Source organism: Schistocerca cancellata, chromosome 8 (genome assembly GCF_023864275.1).
Source record: "Schistocerca cancellata isolate TAMUIC-IGC-003103 chromosome 8, iqSchCanc2.1, whole genome shotgun sequence".
NCBI classification, from domain to species: Eukaryota; Metazoa; Arthropoda; class Insecta; order Orthoptera; family Acrididae; genus Schistocerca; species Schistocerca cancellata.
Window position 1 is genome coordinate 76,960,937 of NC_064633.1, and position 20,423 is coordinate 76,981,359.

At 45.1% G+C, this 20,423-nt stretch overlaps 1 protein-coding gene across 1 annotated transcript in view; it reads left to right on the top strand.

The window, feature by feature from the left end:
- LOC126094750 (N-alpha-acetyltransferase 15, NatA auxiliary subunit) overlaps positions 1-20,423 on the top strand; it is a 283,050-nt gene that overhangs the window by 258,649 nt on the left and 3,978 nt on the right. The window contains exon 14 of the mRNA XM_049909300.1: positions 5,814-6,059. Coding sequence (XP_049765257.1) covers positions 5,814-6,059 — 246 coding nt within the window. The remainder of the gene's footprint in view (positions 1-5,813; positions 6,060-20,423) is intronic.

Below are 20,423 nucleotides of genomic sequence, written 5' to 3' on the forward strand. Positions count from 1 at the left end.
GCCCTTTTCAAAGTGAAACTCCTTCCACCAATTGAGATTTCCATTCCTGTTCACAGTTTCTGGTTATGGATTACCTACATGCCTCCTTGACTGACATCATCTCCAGGATCTTGAAGTTTTCCAATTAATCTACTTTCGTCTTCCCAGTTGCTCCATGGTCATGGATCTGAACTGAGAACTCTAATTCCCTTTAGATACTTTGACTTTCTTTTTTTAAATATTTCTGTTTTCTTTTGTAATTTTTCAGTTTCATCATGAACCTCTTGTTTAACAATTAGTGCTATGACTGAAGTATGCAATGTTACCTCTCTGTTTTTTCTGGCATAAATTCTTGACCATGTCTGTAACTCATCTTTTTTTTCTGAATTCATCAAATGTCCTTTGCAAATGAGAGTCCTGTTTTATGAGTAACAGGATCCTCCTTCAAGTACAGACGTGAACAATGATGACTACAATCCTAACAATTACTTCTCTTTCACTTTGGTGTCCTTGACTGAAGGGAAGAAAGTCATCAACTTTGTTTATTTTCATACAGAAAGGAATTACCATAAATAAAATCACTATTTCCAATTTTGGAAAAAATCTCCAAATTTGGAGGATAGAAATAAACAAGGTGGCGATAGAAGTGACCAAATTGCAGTCAACAACTCCAAATCATGGGAAAGATTTCAGGATACACAAGGCTGTTCTGATCGAGTGATGACAAAAAAATTACAGCAATTGGGTAGTGACACTGTAAGGAATTTTAAAAAAAAGAAGTCAAGGTACAGCCAGAATAGAATCCGAGCCAGGAAACTGACAGTCTGTGCACTTGACCACTGCCCTATGAAACAACTTGTTTGTTGGTTTTCAAATGCCTGTCACAGTCTACGTGAAAATATTTAGAGGGCTTTTTCTTTTTTCCTACGACTCACTCTGGCAACAAACATATTCTAGGAACTTCAAAGGGGCATCCACATACTTCTATTCACACAGTTAGAGAAAATCAGTGACGTCTGTCCTATGCCCTCCCCTTTTCAGTCAGCTATGTTACCGCTGTCGGAACCGCAAATAGAATGCACTTTATCACACCAGTTGCAACTACTTAATTGCTACAGGTGCATTATAGTTCCAGAAAAATGGCTGTATTACCTTTGTCCTGCCTTGGTTAATTCTAACAACAACAGTCCTTATCACTTGTGTGTGTCCTCCATTTGTGCAACACCAGAAAATTTGTGGCTTGAACAGTTCGCCAGCTCAGTGAAAGTTGAACAGTTTGGTCAGTATTGAGGCTGCCTAAACACCTCAATCTAAATTAAATTTCAGTTTAACATCATTATATTTTTAGAGTAGGCAGACTGAAATTTTATTCTCTTACATTTTAACTAAACACAAAATTTAAAGAGTGTAGTCTCTCTATACTGTTTTACGGACAGAATTACCACAAAAGGTCCAGTCTAATCATTTGTTACTTTTCTCTCTTATCTTCCAAAAGTGTGATAAATTTATAACAGTTCTTGCTGGTGTCCATCGCAGCTAGGGAAAACAGTCTGAAAACAACGAAGTTTCTCTTAAGTTTGGCCTCCTGCAGTTGGACCTAAATACGCAGTCAGCACTGTCCCTATTTGCATATGTGATGTATGAAACTGTGGCTGCACTTTAATGTGCCTTCAAATTTTTGATAACTTGGTTGCAGCATGACTGCACTTGGTTCATAGCTCACCTGTATTGCATCAATGTTTCCGTATGTAATAAAAAAGTATAAAATTTCAGTTTACTTAGTACACTAATTACTGGGGGGGCCTGTATTAAAATCAAAATGAATGCATATCATTTAAAATTTTCACATGTAAGAAGATGAATAATTCTGTTGTCACAACACATTACCCTTTACTGTTCTGTTCCCAACTGATGTTTTTTCAGGTGTTTTTTTTTTAACAATATTTAGATTCTTTAAAGTCCAGTCCTGTCCTAGAACAAAAAATACTATCTCGTTTATAAACATTCCTCGAACCCATCATTGTTACATGCAAAATTGAAAATTCCACTTGCAAGGTTACTTGTCTCTGGACCCACTGCTGCTCTTTGCTGGCAGTTGTTATTAACTTCTTGCGTTCTCTTTCATCTCATTGTCTTACAGGACAATTCCAACATCTAAGCAAACCATCTTTCAGCAAACTGTGACCTTGTAGTTACATGTTGTTGTTGTTGTTGTTGTTGTTGTTGTTGTTGGTCTTCAGTCCAGAAACTGGTTTGATGCGGCTCTCTATGCAACTCTATTCTGTGCAAGCTTCTTCATCTCCCAGTACCTACTGCAAGCTACATCCTTCTGAATCTGCTTAGTGCCTTCATCTCTTGGTCTCCCTCTACGATTTTTACCCTCCACGTTGCCCTCCAATACTAAATTGGTGATCCCTTGATGCTTCAGAATATGTCCTATCAAGCGATCCCTTCTTCTAGTCAAGTTGTGCCACCAATTTCTCTTCTCCCCAATTCTATTCAATACCTCCTCATTAGTTATGTGATCTACCCATATAATCTTCAGCATTCTTCTGTAACACCACATTTCGAAAGCTTCTATTCTCTTCTTGTCCAAACTATTTATCATCCATGTTTCACTTCCATACATGGATACACTCCATACAAATACTTTCAGAAACAACTTCCTGTCACTTAAATCAATACTCGATGTTAACGAATTTCTCTTCTTCAGAAACGCTTTCCTTGCCGTTGCCAGTCTACATTTTATATCCTCTCTACTTCAACCATCATCAGTTATTTTGCTCCCCAAATAGCAAAACTCATTTATTACTTTAAGTGTCTCATTTCCTAATCTAATTCCTTCAGCACCAGCTGGCTTAATTCGACTACATTCCATTATCCTCGTTTTGCTTTTGTTGATGTTCATCTTATATCCTCGTTTCAACACCTTGTCCATTCCGTTCAGCTGCTCTTCCAGTTCCATTGCTGTCTATGACAGAATTACATCATCATCGGCGAACCTCAAAGTTTTTATTTCTTCTCCGTGGATTTTAATTCCTACTCTGAATTTTTCTTTTGTTTCCTTCACTGTTTTTCTTTTGTTTCCTTTACTGCGTGCTCAATATACAGATTGAATAACATCGGGGATAGGCTACAACCCTGTCTTGCTCCCTTCCCAACCACTGCTTCCCTTTCATGCCCCTCGACCCTTCAAACTGCTGTCTGGTTTCTGTGCAAATTGTAAATAGCCTTTCACTCCCTGTATTTTACTCCTGCCACCTTCAGAATTTGAAAGAGAGTATTCCAGTCAACATTGTCAAAAGCTTTCTCTAAGTCTGCAAATGCTAGAAATGCAGGCTTGCCTTTCCTTAATCTATTTTCTAAGATAAGTCGTAGGGTCAGTATTGCCTCATGTGTTCCAACATTTCTACGGAATCCAAACTGATCTTCCCCTAGGTCAGCTTCTACCAGTTTTTCCATTTGTCTGTAAAGAATTCGTGGTAGTATTTTGCAGCCATGGCTTATTAAACTAATAGTTCGGTAATTTTCACATCTGTCAACACCTGCTTTCTTTGGGATTGGAATTATTATATTCTTCTTGAAGTGAGATGCTATTTCGCCTGTCTCATACATCTTGCTCACCAGATGGTACAGTTTTGTTAGGCCTGGCTCTCCCAAGGGTGTCAGTAGTTTTAATGGAATGTTGTCTACTCCCTGGACCTTGTTTAGACTTAGGTCTTTCAGTGCTCTGTCAGACTCTTCACGCAGTATCATATCTCCCATTTCAACTTCATCTACATTCTCTTCCACCTCTGTAATATTGTCCTCAAGAACGCCGCCCTTGTATAGACCCTCTATACTCTCCTTCCACCTTTCTGCTTTCCCTTCTTTGCTTAGAACTGGGTTTCCATCTGAGCTCTTGATATTCATGCAAGTGGTTCTCTCTTCTCCAAAGGTCTCTTTAATTTTCCTGTAGGCAGTATCTATCTTACCCCTAGTGATATATGCTTCTACATCCTTACATTTGTCCTCTAGCCATCCCTGCTTAGCCATTTTGCACTTCCTGTCAATCTCATTTTTGAGACGTTTGTATTCCTTTTTGCCTGCTTCACTTACTGCATTTTTATATTTTGTCCTTTCATCAATTAAATTAAATATCTCTTCTGTTACCCATGGATTTCTATTAGCCCTTGTCTTTTTACCTACTTGATCGTCTGCCGCCTTCACTATTTCATCTCTCAAAGCTACTCATCCTTCTTCTACTGTATTTCTTTCCCCCCTTGTCAATCGTTCCCTTATGCTCTCCCTGAAACTCTGTACAGCCTCTGGTTCCGTCAGTTTATCCAGGTCTCACCTCCTTAAATTCCCACCTCTTTGCAGTTTCTTTAGTTTTAATCTACAGTTCATAACCAATAGATTGTGGTCAGAGTCCATATCTGCCCCTGGAAATGTCTTACAATTTAAAACCTGGTTCCTAAATCTCTGTCTTACCATTATATAATCTATCTAATACCTTTTAGTATCTCCAGGATTCTTCCATGTGTACAACCTTCTTTTATGATTCTTGAACCAAATGTTAACTATGATTAAGTTATGCTCTGTGCAAAATTCTACCAGGTGGCTTCCTCCTTCATTTCTTACCACCATTCCATATTGACCTACTACGTTCCCTTCTCTTCCTTTTCCTACTACCGAATTCCAGTCACCCATGACTATTAAATTTTCGTCTCCCTTCACTATCTGAATATTTCTTTTATCTCATCATATATTTCATCAATCTCTTCGTCATCTGCAGAGCTAGTTGGCTTATAAACTTGTATTACTGTGGTAGGCGTGGGCTTCGTATCTATGTTGGCCACAATAACGCGTTCACTATGCTGTTTGTAGTAGCTTACCCGCACTCCTATTTTTTTATTCATTATTAAACCTACTCCTGCATTACCCCTATTTCATTTTGTATTTATAACCCTGTATTCACCTGACCAGAAGTCTTGTTCCTCCTGCCACTGAACTTCACTAATTTTCACTATATCTAACTTTAACGTATCCATTTCCCTTTTTATATTTTCTAACCTACCTGCCCGATTAAGGGATCTGACATTCCACACTCCGACCCATAGAATGCCAGTTTTCTTTCTCCTGATGACAACGTCCTCCCGAGTTGTGCCCGCCCGGAGTTCTCAGTGGGTGACTATTTTACCTCTGGAATATTTTACCCAAGAGGACGCCATCATCATTTGACCATACAGTACAGCTGCATGCCCTCAATATCAATGAAAAAATTAATAATTTTTATTTACATTAATTAATTACTCAAGAAGTGACAGCTGTAATTTAGCAGGCATATACTTTCTACTCTGGAGAGTCAGAAGGAGAAACAGTGGCCAGATGTAGTGCTCACTTCAGTGTTGCCAGAGGATGGCAGGAGTGTAAAGGCTTGTGACAACAGTGAGCACACTGGTGGCACCATAAAATATTCTCCATCTCTCTCAGCACAGAATGCTTTGTGGTGCCACCTTCTTCTGTGCACAGCACTATATTTAGTTCAGTTAATCACTGTCCAGTACATGGTTTCATTGTGTGTTGTAGTTTGTGAAGCAGATGAGAGCAATTGAATTGAAATTGATTGGATTTGTGTCTCGCTGTACTGTACTTCTCAACATTAATTGCAGATATAGTTTGAACGTTAAATGACCTCCATAAAACTGATTCTATAATTCTTTGCTTTTTCGATGCCAAAGACTGTGTAAGAAATAAGAAATAGCCCACAAGGTGTGCAGAAGATAGTAAGACAGATAAGTTGAAACTAGATGTAATTTGCAGTTTTTATCACAGTTCTTAATTGTTGCCAGGAAAACCACTGTTGATGCTGCAAGCAATGAAACGTGCATATCGATTGGAGCCAGAACATCCAAAACTACACTCGTGTCTTATTGTGGGCCACGGACTGCTGGAGAGGTGGCAGGCCACATTGGACCCTGCAGTTGCTACTGTGTTGCGACAGGAGATGCTGCCAATTTTTCGTGGACGTGATCCTCATCAGATGAATGTGCAGTTCCTTGCAGCACACTCAAATTCCCTCCAATCACTCATTGAAGGTAAATAATTTTTAATGGTTGTTGGCAGTGTAAATATCTTCAAAAATCAGTAGTTTATTTAGAACGTGCAACAGAAAAAAATATTATTGTAACGTAATTACTGTAGGACTACCTTAGTTTTCAACTTTTTTTAAGTACTGATTTGTGTATTGATAACAAGATTTGATCTATTACTGCCTTGGTAGGTCTAACGTAGCTTCCCAGAGACCCATCAGCTGGCATAGAAAAAGGGTGTCACAGAAGTTAAAGCTATGTTAAAAATATTTTTTACAACAGGAAGGATAAAGCAGGGAAGAGGTTCAAAACAATGACTGTGCTTTCACTTTCACTTTTTTTGATTTCATGGATGACATAATGTACTTGGTGGCAGAAAGAATTGCAGATGATTTCATTAAGTTAATGGTGGTGTTTGCTGATGACCATATGATCTAGGGGAATGAGGAGGATGAAGTTTATCAGCAAGTAGATGCATGGATAGAGGTGATAGGATTATATGGTACGAAATTTCATGTGAGAAAGAGTGAATTCATGATTGTGTCCAGGAAGACGGAGAGGACTACACCAGCACTCACTGTGGCAGGGCCACAGCTGAAATGTTGGGGAACTCAAGAGTCAGAGAGAAGGGTGAAATTTTATCAAGATAAAGGCTCGTGAAATGAAAATTCACAAGAGTAGGGCTGGAATAACAAGAAAAGACACAATAAGAAATGAAGATAGCAGGGACTGATAAAGGAAGCACCCATCCAGGAGCAGTTACAATTGGCAAGGCTTAAGTACAGGTAATTAAAATAACATGTTGGTGGAATACCATGTAAGATACATGAATTTAGGCTCCAAAGCAAATACTTGCTCAGTTCCGCCTGGAATACCTCCCAGGTTGTGAACTTCTCCTCGATGTTCTCATACCATTGCTTGGCAGTGCCCTCCAAGTAGAAAAATACATTAACCAAACACACTGTGTCATCCCATTTGTTAAATTTGGCTATACGCTCATATACCATATACGCTCATATACCTTCTGCCACTTGTTTGGATCTTGGCCATCATCACCAGAGAACCCGGAAGGATAGTGGGTTGAAAATACTGAGAGAGAAAATTGACAGAAAAGGACTGGAACAGGATGATGACAGAGCAGTGATAGAAAGATAGGGGAAAATGGAGAGACTTACATGAGCAAAACAGACCTAGTTAGTGAATGGGAACTCTTTATGATAACGATGGTGTGATGATGATGATGATGATGATAATGATTTCTAGTATTGGTAGTTCTCTTGTGTTATTTATGACTATATTGTTACATGTGCTGTTTTAGGAATGCAAACCAAATGCCATTGATTGGATGAAATCTATTTGTGTAATTTTCGCAGAAGACGGTGAGTAGCACAGTCGCTGTAGTGTAGTGGTTATGAGAGTAGACTGTTGCACGGAGGGTTGTGGCTCAAAACTCACCAGAAATGAAAAATTTTAATTTCTATATTTGGTTCGAGTACATTCTGGAAGTATCCACAAATGTCAAGAATCATTTAACTACATATACGGTATGTGTTCTGGCCAGAGGCAGTTCGCTCCATGCTCTTGTGCAAGCGCTGAATAAACCTTTGGTAAGTGAAGTTAGTGTTCATCATTTATCTGCTCACACCTTATTCTGCGTGACATTATTCTAGTGGAGACGCTGGGTGTTGGACCTTGTGATAGAGCACATTATCGATGACACAGTGGTTCCCATCAGGCCACGACAGAGCCACCGTTTAACATGGCGAGAAACCCAAGTTCCAGCCATATTCAACAGATCGCAATCTATTGGAGACAGAAGAAGACGTCACGACGACAGCAACTGTGTGCCACCACATGAGACATCCTTCCGGGTTCTCTGGTGATGATGGCCAAGATCCAAACAAGTGGCAGAAGGTATATGAGCGTATATGGTATATGAGCGTATAGCCAAATTTAACAAATGGGATGACACAGTGTGTTTGGTTAATGTATTTTTCTACTTGGAGGGCACTGCCAAGCAATGGTATGAGAACAATGAGGAGAAGTTCACAACCTGGGAGGTATTCCAGGCGGAACTGAGCAAGTATTTCGGCGACACATGATAACAGAAATGCAAGGCTGGAGATAGATTAAAGTGCAGGGCACAGCGTCCAGGAGATACTAGAGCTTCCTACATTCAAGATTTCTTGGAGCTGTGTAAAATAGTGGATCATAGAATGAGGGAACAAGACAAGATTGCACATCTCAAGAAGGGTGTTGCTGAGGACATGTATCAAGCCTTAATCCTGAAGGAGGTTTCGACAGCAGACGACTTCATAAATTGAGACAATGCATCAAAAAAGAATTACATGTAAGAAGTTTGAATGGCTTCCAAACGTCGTATCGATGTCTGTGATGGAAGAAGAAACTAATTTCACAAGTGTTCTTTGTCAGAAAGTGAGAGAGGAAGTTTTGAAGGCACTTGGATTGCACAGCGAGCAAAAAACGAGATGCTTCAAGAGGTCATAAGGGAGGAAGTGGAGCAGACATTGAGCCCAATCTCTCGTCCTTCATTTCTCTTTGAAACGGTGAAAAAGTCGAGACCCAAGTGAAGTTAAGTTCCTACAATGTCGCATGAGAAACCTGTTTAGGCACCAAGGAAGACTGACGTCTGGAGCACCCAGGGTAACTGACCAGTATGTTTCCACTGTGGACGACTGGGACATGTGGTGCACTGTTGTCGAGAAAGGTGGCGGATATTTGATGGCGCTCGTGCCAGAAGACAGCAGACGGATCTTAGCCGATGCCAACTCCGGGACAACAAAGATGTACAAGAATATGTGGGTGCAGGACGGTGTAGGTCACCATCGCCACAAGTTAGCCACTGGAGAGGATGCACCCCAACACGACGATCAAGGTCTCCATCACCATTTAGAAGCTCTGCCGCAACCTGGAAAACTAAAGGGTGCGACCTTCCTTCGAGGTGAGGCCACCGAAGAGAAAAATCCTCCGCCGTCGATCACTACAAAAATGATAGGAAACTACATTGATATCTTCATGGATGGCCAACCAGCCCAAGCTCATGTGGACTCTGGCGCATCATATTCAGTCATTTCGGAAAAGTACCATCGCCAGTTGCAGAAAACCGTATCTGTCGACAACAAAACATCTCTTCTGAATGTGGCTAATGGGAAATATGTATAACATACAGGAAGATGTGTCATTCATGTGGGTATAAGTGGCCATACACAGCCCTTAGAATTCTTTAAAAAAATGGTTCAAATGGCTCTGAGCACTATGGGACTTAACAACTGTGGTCATCAGTCCCCTAGAACTTAGAACTACTTAAACCTAACTAACCTAAGGACATCACACACATCCATGCCCGAGGCAGGATTCGAACCTGCGACCGTAGCAGTCGCGCGGTAGAATTCTTCGCCTTACAGGAGTGTAGTCATGACGTCATTGTCGGATGGGACTTTTTGAAAGCTTCTCAGGCAATTATTGATTGTGGTCGGTCGAAGATTATGCTAGACGAGATGAGATACTGTGGACAGGAAGACGTGCATCAGAGTGTTTGGAGACTGTGTGTGCTGGATGAAGTGATCATTCCTGCAGTCAGCAGTAGAAAGGTAGCTGTCATGTGTCGTGCCATGCATCAACGCATGGATCTTGTAGTGGAATGTAAGAGAAGCATACCACTGAAGAATAACTTGGTCTTCCCAGCCTCTGTCATCTCGTTTGAGAACGGATTCGGTGAATTGTGGACAGTTAACTGTTGCTGAGATCTGCAGACCCTTCCAAGACGCATGTGCGTAGCAAACGCTGAGCCCATAATTGCAGATCAACTGAGCGTCATGGAAACTTCCCATGCAGTGTCTGTGGGTGAAATTAGTGCTACCACTAAGAGACAAGTCCTTCTAGCTCCACTATCACCAGATCTCACTAAGGAACAACAAAAGAAGCTACTTGCCATCCTTCAAGAGTTCTCTGAATGCTTCAATCCACAGGTGAACAGCAGATTAGACAAATCGACGGTGAAGCACTGGATTAGCACTGGAGACCATCAACCAATAAGCCAGAGAGCATACCGTGTGTCAGCAACAGAACGTCGAATAATTCGCGACAAGGTATAGAAAATGATGAGGAATAACATCATTCAGCCTTCGCAAGGCCCATTGCCGTGTTGATTACAGGAAGCTTAATAAGATAACTAAAAAGGACGTTTACTCGATTCCACAAATTGACAATACACTAGATTGTTTGAATGGGGTTAAGTTTTTCTCAACCATGGACATGTACTCGGGATACTGACAAATCGAAGTAGATGAAGCTGATCGTGAGAAAACTGCATTCATCACCCCTGAGGGCCTGTATGATTTTAAGGTAATGCTGTTTGGTTTGTGTAATGCACCAGCAACTTTTGAACGGTTGATGGATAATCTTATAAGGCACCTGAAGTGGATGATGTTTTTTTGCTATTTAGCTCAACTATCACCAGATCTCACTAAGGAACAACAAAAGAAGCTACTTGCCATCCTTCAAGAGTTCTCTGAATGCTTCAATCCACAGGTGAACAGCAGATTAGACAAATCGACGGTGAAGCACTGGATTAGCACTGGAGACCATCAACCAATAAGCCAGAGAGCATACCGTGTGTCAGCAACAGAACGTCGAATAATTTGCGACAAGGTATAGAAAATAATGAGGAATAACATCATTCAGCCTTCGCAAGGCCCATTGCCGTGTTGATTACAGGAAGCTTAATAAGATAACTAAAAAGGACGTTTACTCGATTCCACAAATTGACAATACACTAGATTGTTTGAATGGGGTTAAGTTTTTCTCAACCATGGACATGTACTCGGGATACTGACAAATCGAAGTAGATGAAGCTGATCGTGAGAAAACTGCATTCATCACCCCTGAGGGCCTGTATGATTTTAAGGTAATGCTGTTTGGTTTGTGTAATGCACCAGCAACTTTTGAACGGTTGATGGATAATCTTATAAGGCACCTGAAGTGGATGATGTTTTTTTGCTATTTAGGACGGATGTCCATTCTTAAGTGTCTCCAACAAGGTGGACTAAAACTGAATGCAAGGAAGTGTCTATGGCAAAAGAAGTCAGAATACTAGGACACCTTGTGTCAAATGAAGGTTTGCGGCCAGACCCAGAAAAGGTGAGATCTGTAGTGGAATTTCCTATTCCCAAAAGTATTAGAGATGTGAGAAGCTTCCTCGGATTATGTTCTTATTACCTTCGTTTTATCAAAGACTTTTGTATCAAAGTCAGGCTACTCCAAGAGTTGTTAAAAGCCAATGCTAAATTTATCTGGGGTGGTGCTCAACAAGATTCTTTCGATGTGCTGCGAAAAGCTCTGACGACTGACCCTGTGCTTGGTCTGTATGATGAGAGAGCACCTACAGAAGTGGAAGAAAACACCAAGATGACGACTGTCTCTCAAGAAACCCTGTGCAAGACCATCAAGACTTTGATGAAGATGCCAGTGGGTATGGGATTGGTGCTGTTCTGCTGCAGATTTCAGATGGAAAAGAGGAGGTTATAGCCTATGCTTCTAGGACATGAACAAAAGCCGAGAGAAACTACTCAACTACAGAAGGAGAATGTCTTGCTGTGACCTGGGCCATGTGCATATTTCGACAGTATCTCTATGGAAGGCCATTCCCTTGGTCGGAGTAGGTGGCATCAGGGCGGATGACCCGCAATGAAGCGTGGTACATCATCTCTTGCTGGTGGGCCTCCACCAGCAGTCTCTAAGCGATCGAGGTCTAACCTCAACGGGAAGAAATTTGATCAGCGATCGTTTCCCTCCCTAGCCACTCCATGGGAGGAACGTCTTGCTAAAGAAGGCAGTGGAGAATATTCACCCCGGTACCTCGTGTGCACGCGGGTTGATGGAGAATCATTCATGTCGACCAAGCCCCAGTTTTTTGTGGAGCATTTAGAGGACAAGTTCGGGGAGGTGGAGGGCTTGTCCAAGATGCGCTCTGGTTCTGTGCTCATCCAAACGGCATCCTCTGCCCAGTCACGGATGTTGCTCAATTGTGACAAGTTGGGGGATATTTCCGTTAGCATCACGCCGCATAAGAGTCTGAACATGGTCCAGGGTATTATATTCCACCGGGATCTTCTTCTGCAGTCCGACGATGAATTACGCGCCAACCTCGAACGACGAGGTGTTCACTTCGTCCGGCGCGTCCTTCGGGGTCCGAGGGATAATCAGGTCGCCACCGGTGCCTTCATCTTGGCCTTTGAGGGTGATGTCTTACCCGAAAAGGTTAAGGTGATGGTTTACCGTTGTGATGTGAAACCATATATCCCTCCTCCGATGCGGTGTTTTAAATGCTGGAAGTTCGGGCAAATGTCATCTCGCTGTACTTCCAGCATCACGTGTCGGGATTGCGGACGTCCTTCGCATCCTGATACTCCATGTGCTCCGCCTCCCATCTGTGTTAACTGTGGAGAACACCATTCCCCCTGCTCACCGGACTGTCGGATCTTCCAGAAGGAAAGGAAGATAATGGAATATAAGACCCTGGACCGCCTAACCTACACCGAGGCCAGGCGCAAATATGAGCGGCTCCATACCGTGCCCATGACGTCTACCTATGCCACTGCTGCAACACGAGTTCGCTCTCAGCTCTGCCAGAATTCACCGGCCCCCTTGGTTGCGGGGGGCACTTCACTCCCTGTTGCTCCTGCTCCATCTCTTTCAGGAGCAACACCACCCCAACCACCGGGGACATCTGTTCCCCCTTCACAGCCGGAGAAGCGTGAGCCTTCTTCGGCTCCTCTCGCCCGGAAGGGGTCCCTTGGGGCCCTCCCATCCCAGGCTTTGCCCAGTGCCAAAGCGGACGCCCGCAAGTTTGTCAAACAACCACCAGTCGCTGGTCGTAGGGCGTCACGGTCGTCTTCAGTCCCTGAGACTGACCCAGTGAGGCCCTCCCAGCCAGACCCACCTAAGGCACAGCGCGCAAAGCAGTCGATGAAAAAGGCTCCCAAGCATCCTGAAATTGCAGTGGCACCTGTCCCTCCGCAACCTTCTCCCTCTGCATCCGAAGATGAGGTGGAGATTCTGGCGTCCGCTGAGGACATGGATCTCGCCAGTCCCTCGGATGCAATGGATGGCTGTTGTCCAGGTGGTGACTCAGTAGCAGCAGGGGCCCCGGAGGCGTAATCTGCCTCCCCAGTCCCTTCACGCCTTTCCCATCCATGGCTAATACCATCCTCCAGTGGAACTGCAGCGGTTTCTCCCACCATCTAGCTGAGCTCCGCCAACTTATCAGCCGTCATCCTTTCCTTTGCATTGCTCTGCAGGAAACTTGGTTTCCAGCAATGCGAACCCCCGCCCTCCGTGGCTATCGGGGTTATTTTAAGAACCGGGCAGCTTATGAAAGGGTGTCTGGTGGCGTCTGCATATATGTCCTTAACTCTCTTCACAGCGAGTTTGTACCTCTACAAACAGCTTTAGAGGCTGTCGCTGTTCGGGTGTGGACGCCACAGGCTATCACCGTCTGCAGTATTTACCTTCCACCTGATGGTGCTGTCGCACAGCATGTCCTGGCTGCTCTGATAGCCGAACTGCCGCCACCTTTTTTGCTGCTGGGCGATTTCAATGCCCACAACCCTCTATGGGGTGGGACTGTCTCCGATGTTCGCGGTCGGGCCGTGGAGCATGTGTTGGCTCAGCTCGACCTTAGCCTCTTGAACACCGGTGCTCCCACGAATTTCAGTGTGGCCCATGGCTCGTTCTCGGCCATCGATCTCTCTATTTGCAGCCCTGGCCTTGTCCCATCCCTCCACTGGAGAGTGCACCCTGACCTGTGTGGTAGTGACCATTTTCCCATCTATTTGTCACTGCCCCAGTGTCATTCTTCTGGGCGCTTGCCCCGCTGGGCTCTCCACAGGGCTGACTGGCCAGCTTTTACTTCCGCTGCAACCATTGAGTCTCCCCCACAGGGTGACATTGACGAGGTGGTTCGTGTTTTAACCACGTCCATCATTTCAGCGGCCGAGGCTTCCATCCCCCGTTCTTCTGGCCTCCCTCGGAGGAAGGCTGTCCCCTGGTGGTCGCCGGAGATTGCTGAGGCTATTCGCGACCGTAGGCGGGCTCTCCAGCGTCATAGGCGGCACCCGTCTCTGGAGACCCTCATCGCCTTTAAGAGGCTCCGTGCCTTCGCCCGTCGTCTTATTGCACGGCGTAAGCAGGAGTGCTGGGAGCGGTATGTTTCCTCCTTGGGCTCCCGTGTTTCCTCCTCGCTCGTGTGGTCCCGGATACGGCGGATTTATGGACACCAGACCCCTACGGGTGTCCCTGGGATCTCTTTGGACGGCGCTGTGTGCACGGACGCTGCCGCCATTGCTGAACACCTTGCTGCGCACTTCGCTACGAGCTCTGCGACTGCAACTTATCCCCCCGCCTTTCGCTCTCTCAAGGAGCGGGCCGAGCAGACGCCATTATCGTTCCACACGCGTCGTTCTGAAACTTACAATGCTCCTTTCAGCGAGAGGGAATTCCTCGCTGCCCTCGCCGATTGCCCTGATACAGCACCAGGACCGGACTGCATCCACGCACAGATGCTGAAGCATCTCTCCAGGGACTGCCAGAGACACATTCTTGCGATATTTAATCGCATTTGGAGCGAAGGCGTGTTCCCGTCGCAATGGCGAGAGGGTGTAATTGTCCCCATCTTGAAGCCCGGTGCGGACCCACTGGCGGTGGACAGCTATCGTCCCATTACCCTCACCAACGTTTTGTGCAAATTGCTCGAACGTATGGTGGGGCGGCGTTTGTGTTGGGTCCTTGAGTCGCGCGGTCTCCTCGCTCCATCCCAGGGTGGCTTCCGTCGGGGCCGGTCTGCAGTGGACAATTTGGTGCGGCTGGAATCTGCTGTCCGTACGGCCTTTGCCCGACGTCAGCATCTCGTTGCTGTGTTTTTCGATCTGCGGAAGGCGTATGACACCACATGGAGGCATCACATCCTCGCCACATTGCATGAGTGGGGTCTTCGTGGTCGGCTCCCGGCTTTTCTTCAAAGCTTTTTATTGCGCCGCTCTTTCCGGGTGCAAGTCGTTGCCACCTCTAGTTCCTCTTACATACAGGAAAATGGGGTCCCGCAGGGCTCGGTGTTGAGCGTCTCCCTATTTTTAGTGGCCATTAATGGTCTGGCTGCAGCAGTGGGGTCGTCGGTGTCTCCTTCTTTGTATGCCGACGACTTCTGCATCTCATTTAGCTCCACGACTACGGGAGTCGCCGAACGCAGGCTGCAAGTCGCCGTTCGCAAGGCAGCATCATGGGCTCTGACTCACGGTTTTCAGTTCTCTGCACCCAAGACTCGAGTTATGCACTTCTGCAGGCGTCGGACGGTCCACCCTCATCCTGAACTTTACCTCGACGGCCACCTGCTTGAAGTGGTGGACACTTGCCGCTTCTTGGGACTCGTGTTTGATGCCCGACTCACATGGGTTCCTCATGTTACTCAGCTGAAGCAAAAATGCTGGCGGCACCTCAACGCCCTCCGCTGCCTTAGCCACACGTCTTGGGGTGCAGATCGCTGCACGCTGCTGCGGTTGTACAGGGCCCTTGTGCAGTCCCGGCTTGATTATGGGAGCCTGGCCTATGGGTCTGCGTCCCCCTCAGTGTTGAAGTTGTTAGACCCCATACACCACTGTGGGGTTCGGCTTGCAACTGGCGCTTTTCGCACCAGCCCCGTGGATAGTCTACTGGTTGAGGCCGGGGTTCCCCCGCTGCAGATTCGCCGCCATCGTCTGCTCGCCGACTATGCTGTCCACGTACATTGCTCGCCAGGCCATCCCAATCGTCGCCTGCTTTTCCCTGCTATGGTCCTCCATCTGCCCGAACGGCGACCTAGGTCTGGGCTTTCCGTCGCTGTCCGTGTCCAGTCCCTGCTGTCCGAACTGGGGTCATTCCCTCTTCTGCCTCTCTTCCGGGTCCGTACACCTACGCCTCCCTGGTGTTTGTCCCGGCCGTCCGTCCGTCTGGATTTGGCACAGGGACCTAAGGACTCGGTTCCGCCTGTGGCCCTCCGTCGCCGTTTTCTTGCGCTCCTCGAATCATTTCCGGGCTGTGAGCCTGTCTACACTGATGGTTCCCTGGTTGATGGTCGCACTGCCTACGCTTTTGCTCACGCTGCCCATGTTGAGCAACGCTCCTTGCCGGTTGGCTGCAGTATTTTTACTGCAGAGCTGGTGGCCATCTTGCGCGCTCTTGAGCATATGCGTTCCTGCTCAGGTGCGTCCGTCGTCATCTGCAGTGACTCCCTGAGCAGCCTCCAGGCCATCGACCGCTGCTATCCCTCTTCTCCTCTGGTGTCCTCTATTCGGGAGTCTGTTTCCACCATTACCCACTCTGGTCGTTCGGTGGTTTTTGTTTGGACGCCAGGTCACGTTGGCATCCCGGGGAACGAACGTGTTGACAGGCTGGCCAAAGGGGCGATAGACGCCCCAGCTTTGGAGATCGGCCTTACGGCTCGCGACCAGCAGCTGGTGTTGCGCCGTAAGGTGCTTGGGATGTGGGCTGCTGAGTGGCGTGGCATGACAGCCCCGAATAAACTGCGGGCTGTCAAGGAGACGACCGCTGTGTGGCGTTCCTCCCTGCGGGCTTCTCGCAGGGACTCGGTGGTCCTGTGTCGGCTGCGCATCGGCCATACGTACCTGAAGCATGGCCATCTCTTGCGTCAGGGGGATCCCCCCCTGTGTCAGTGTGGGTCCCGGCTGACGGTCGGCCACATTTTGCTGGAGTGTCCTCGACTGCGCACACTCCGGCAATCTTTTAATCTCCCGGGCACTTTGGCTTTGGTTTTATCCGACGATGCCTCCATGGCTGATGACGTTTTAAATTTTATCCGTGGTAGTCCGTTTTATGGTTCGATTTAGGGAGGTCCTGCACCTTTCCCTTTCTGTGTCTTTTGTCCTTGTGTCTGTTGCTGTTCTTGTCTGTAATGTTTGTTGCTCCATTTGTGTTCTTTTAGTGCCTGGGGGGACGTCTCCTCCCCCTTTGGTTTTTACCTGCTCCGTAGATTTTCGGCTCGCCTGATTTTGGAATGGGGGACTGATGACCTTCGCTGTTTAGTCCCCCTTAAACATCCCAACAACCACCCATCTATGGAAGGCCATTCACAGTTGTTACAGACCATCATTCACATTGTTGGTTGACAGGTCTTAAGGATCCAACAGGACGAGTCGCCAGGTGGGCACTACGTCTTCAAGAGTATGACATTACCATAGTGTACAAAAGTGGAAGAAAACACCAAGATGACTACTGTCTCTCAAGAAACCCTGTGCAAGACCATCAAGACTTTGATGAAGATAGTGACCGTCTCGCTGCATTCCAGGATCTCTCTACTGAGCAGAAGAAGGACACCAAGAGGTCTTAAATTATGCTTGCCTTAAATCGGTCAGAGGATGTGAAAGGACAATTGAAGGTAGTTAATGGATTACTTTGCAAGAAAAAACTTTGATCTGTTCGGAAAGAGGTGGCTACCAGTGATTCCTAAACACATGCTGTGTGTCGCACTGTCGAGAGTGCCAGAGGAGAAAGGCAGTTTCTCAGAAACCACCTGGCCGACTCCTCCTCAGACGATTTCCAACGTCTGCTAGTGCAATAGATGGATTATTGTTTGCACTGATTATGTGACACGCTATGCCATTATAAAAGCTGTGAAAACAGCCTAAACATTTGAGGTAGCCAAATTCATCATAGAAGACATTGTATTAAAACACGGTGCCTCAAGCTCGTTAATTACGAATTGAGGGAAAGTTTTTCAATCAAATCTTGTGACAGAGATAAACCTTCGATGCAACATCACTCATCACATGACAACTGCCTACCATCTGCAAACTAACGAGCTTACTGAACGCCTTAACAAGACCTTGCCCGACGTTCTATCAATGTTTGTCATTGTCAAGCAGAGCAACTGGGATGAGGTGCTACCTTTCGTGACGTTTGCCTACAACACCACCAAAGAAGACACGACAGGATTTATGCCATTTTTCCTGGAGCATGGGCGTGAGGCGAAGACGATGATGGACACTGTTTTTCCGCTACATCCTGATGATGTGGACGACAACTACATCAGCATGTGTTAACCTGAGCTGAGGAAGCTCGGCAGTTCGCTCAACTCTGCATGCTGCAGGCTCAAGAAAACGATCACCAAAGGTATGATGCGAGCCACCGCCCTGTCGTCTACCAGCCTGGTGACCTCATCTGGATCTTCACTCCTGTTTGGAAGGTTGGTATCTCTGAGAAGCTCCTCAGGCGCTACTTTGGACCTTATAAGGTTGTAAGGCAGACCCCGACTCAAGACGACGAAAGATCAGAGATACGGTCCACGTCCTTCAAATGAAGCCCTACAAGGATCCTGCAACCCAAGGTAAATTCAAAGCTCCAGCAACAGGCAACAAGCGGAAAGGTGACGAAGAACGTAGTGACAAGGGTAGTTCTGAGCTCACCGCCAGATCCATCAGTCATCGGGAGTCAGAGTATGCAGGATCGATGACTCATTCCCGGACTAGGAGGACGTAACATTGAGATGCTGTTCTCTTAAGGAGGGAGCAATGTCGCAAAAGAAGCTGAGTAGCACAGTCGCTGTAATGTAGTGGTTATGAGATTAGACTGTTGCATGGAGGGTCGTGAGTTCAAAATTCACCTGAACTGAAAAATTTTAATTTCTATATTCGGTTCGAGTACATTCTAGAAGTATCCGTAAATGGCAAGACTCATTGTACGGGAGTGTTCTGTAGCTGTATATGTACCGTATGCGTTGGGGCCGGAGGCAGTTTGCTCCCTGCTCTTATATGTGCAATTGCTGAATAAACCTTCGTTAAGTGAAGTTAATGCTCGTCATTCATCTACTTACACTTCTTCTATGTGACATTATTATTATTATAGAATGGAAAGTGAAAATATAAATACCTGTTATAATGAAAATGCTTCTGGCTTGGATCTAATTCATTGATCATAATCATGAAATGATGGATGTTCTAGAGGGAATTATTCTGTTATCACCTTCGTCAGCCATTTTACATTCTCTGCTGGATTCAGGCATTTTCCAGTTTTCTCTATTGATTAAGTCTTCAGTAACACACATCTGTGTAGTTGTTCTCTTAGTCTTTTTTGGATTCTAAGAGATAAGTACTTTCTTATTCTGCTAACTATCATTTACTTGACTTCCTTTCATTATCATTACACATGTACATAAGATGTCCACTCCACCCTGTCTCCGGATCAGTATGTTTATTTTCCTGTCTTTCCTTATAATGCCCAACATGCATCTCTAGCGCATCAGCATAATGGCACTAGAAAAAGCACATTTTGGAACTCTTAAAACAATGTAGTTCATCCAAATTTGCACTTTTGCATCATTGCAGATCTCAGGGAGAGAGAAACTGGTAAGTTGGCATATTTTCATTCAACCATGACATATGGAATAATGTTCTGGGGTAACTCGTCTTCATTGCCCAAAAAATGTTCTGTAAGAATAACATGTGGTGCTCACCTGTGATCATCTTGTAACATATGTTTAAAGAATTGAGCACCCTGGATACTGCTTCACAGTACACTTATTCCCATTTGAAGTTTATTGCAAGTAATCCACAGTTCAAAAGGAACAATTATGTGCGTAATTACAATACAAGAAGAAAACATTTGATTATTCCATGTCAGGTTGTCTTTATTACAGTAAATATGTAACAGAGCATTTATGACTTATGGTGAAGTGTGAACTATTTTTCAACACCATGTCCCTCCTCTTGCTTTTGTGTGTGTGTGTGTGTGTGTGTGTGTGTGTGTGTGTGTGTGTGTGTGTGTGTGTCCCTCAACTTTTATGTGAACTGCAGGCAAATATACATTACATATTTTGACAAATTGATTTGCATATTTTGTGTTCTATGCTTCTTAAGTTCATATGGCCACAGAAGTAAAGTAATACAAAATCCATAAAATATGTCTGATATTATTTTGTGTCTAATTTCACTATGAAATTTCTTGAAGTCACTTTTCTATTCTTATTTTGTATTTAAAGTTGTTACAACAGATTTTCTTTGGACGTGTAATGTTACTTCCATTTGGCAAATCCTTTCTTGAAGTTAATCCAAGGTTTGTGTGATGCGAGACAGAGACAGTGTAAAGACACCACAAACTATTCTCCGCCTCACTCTATGCAGTAATTTCACTTGGAGTGGTGATAAAGTAAGAAGCCAGCTGCATTGTATTTTCTGTACAGGATGAAATGGAGAATAGTGTGATGTAACTAGTGATCAAGCTAGTAGTGTTAACTGTATTATACTAAAATGGAAATACAGGCTAAATGTTAGTATGCCCACCTTCAGCATTCCAGTAGTTTGTACA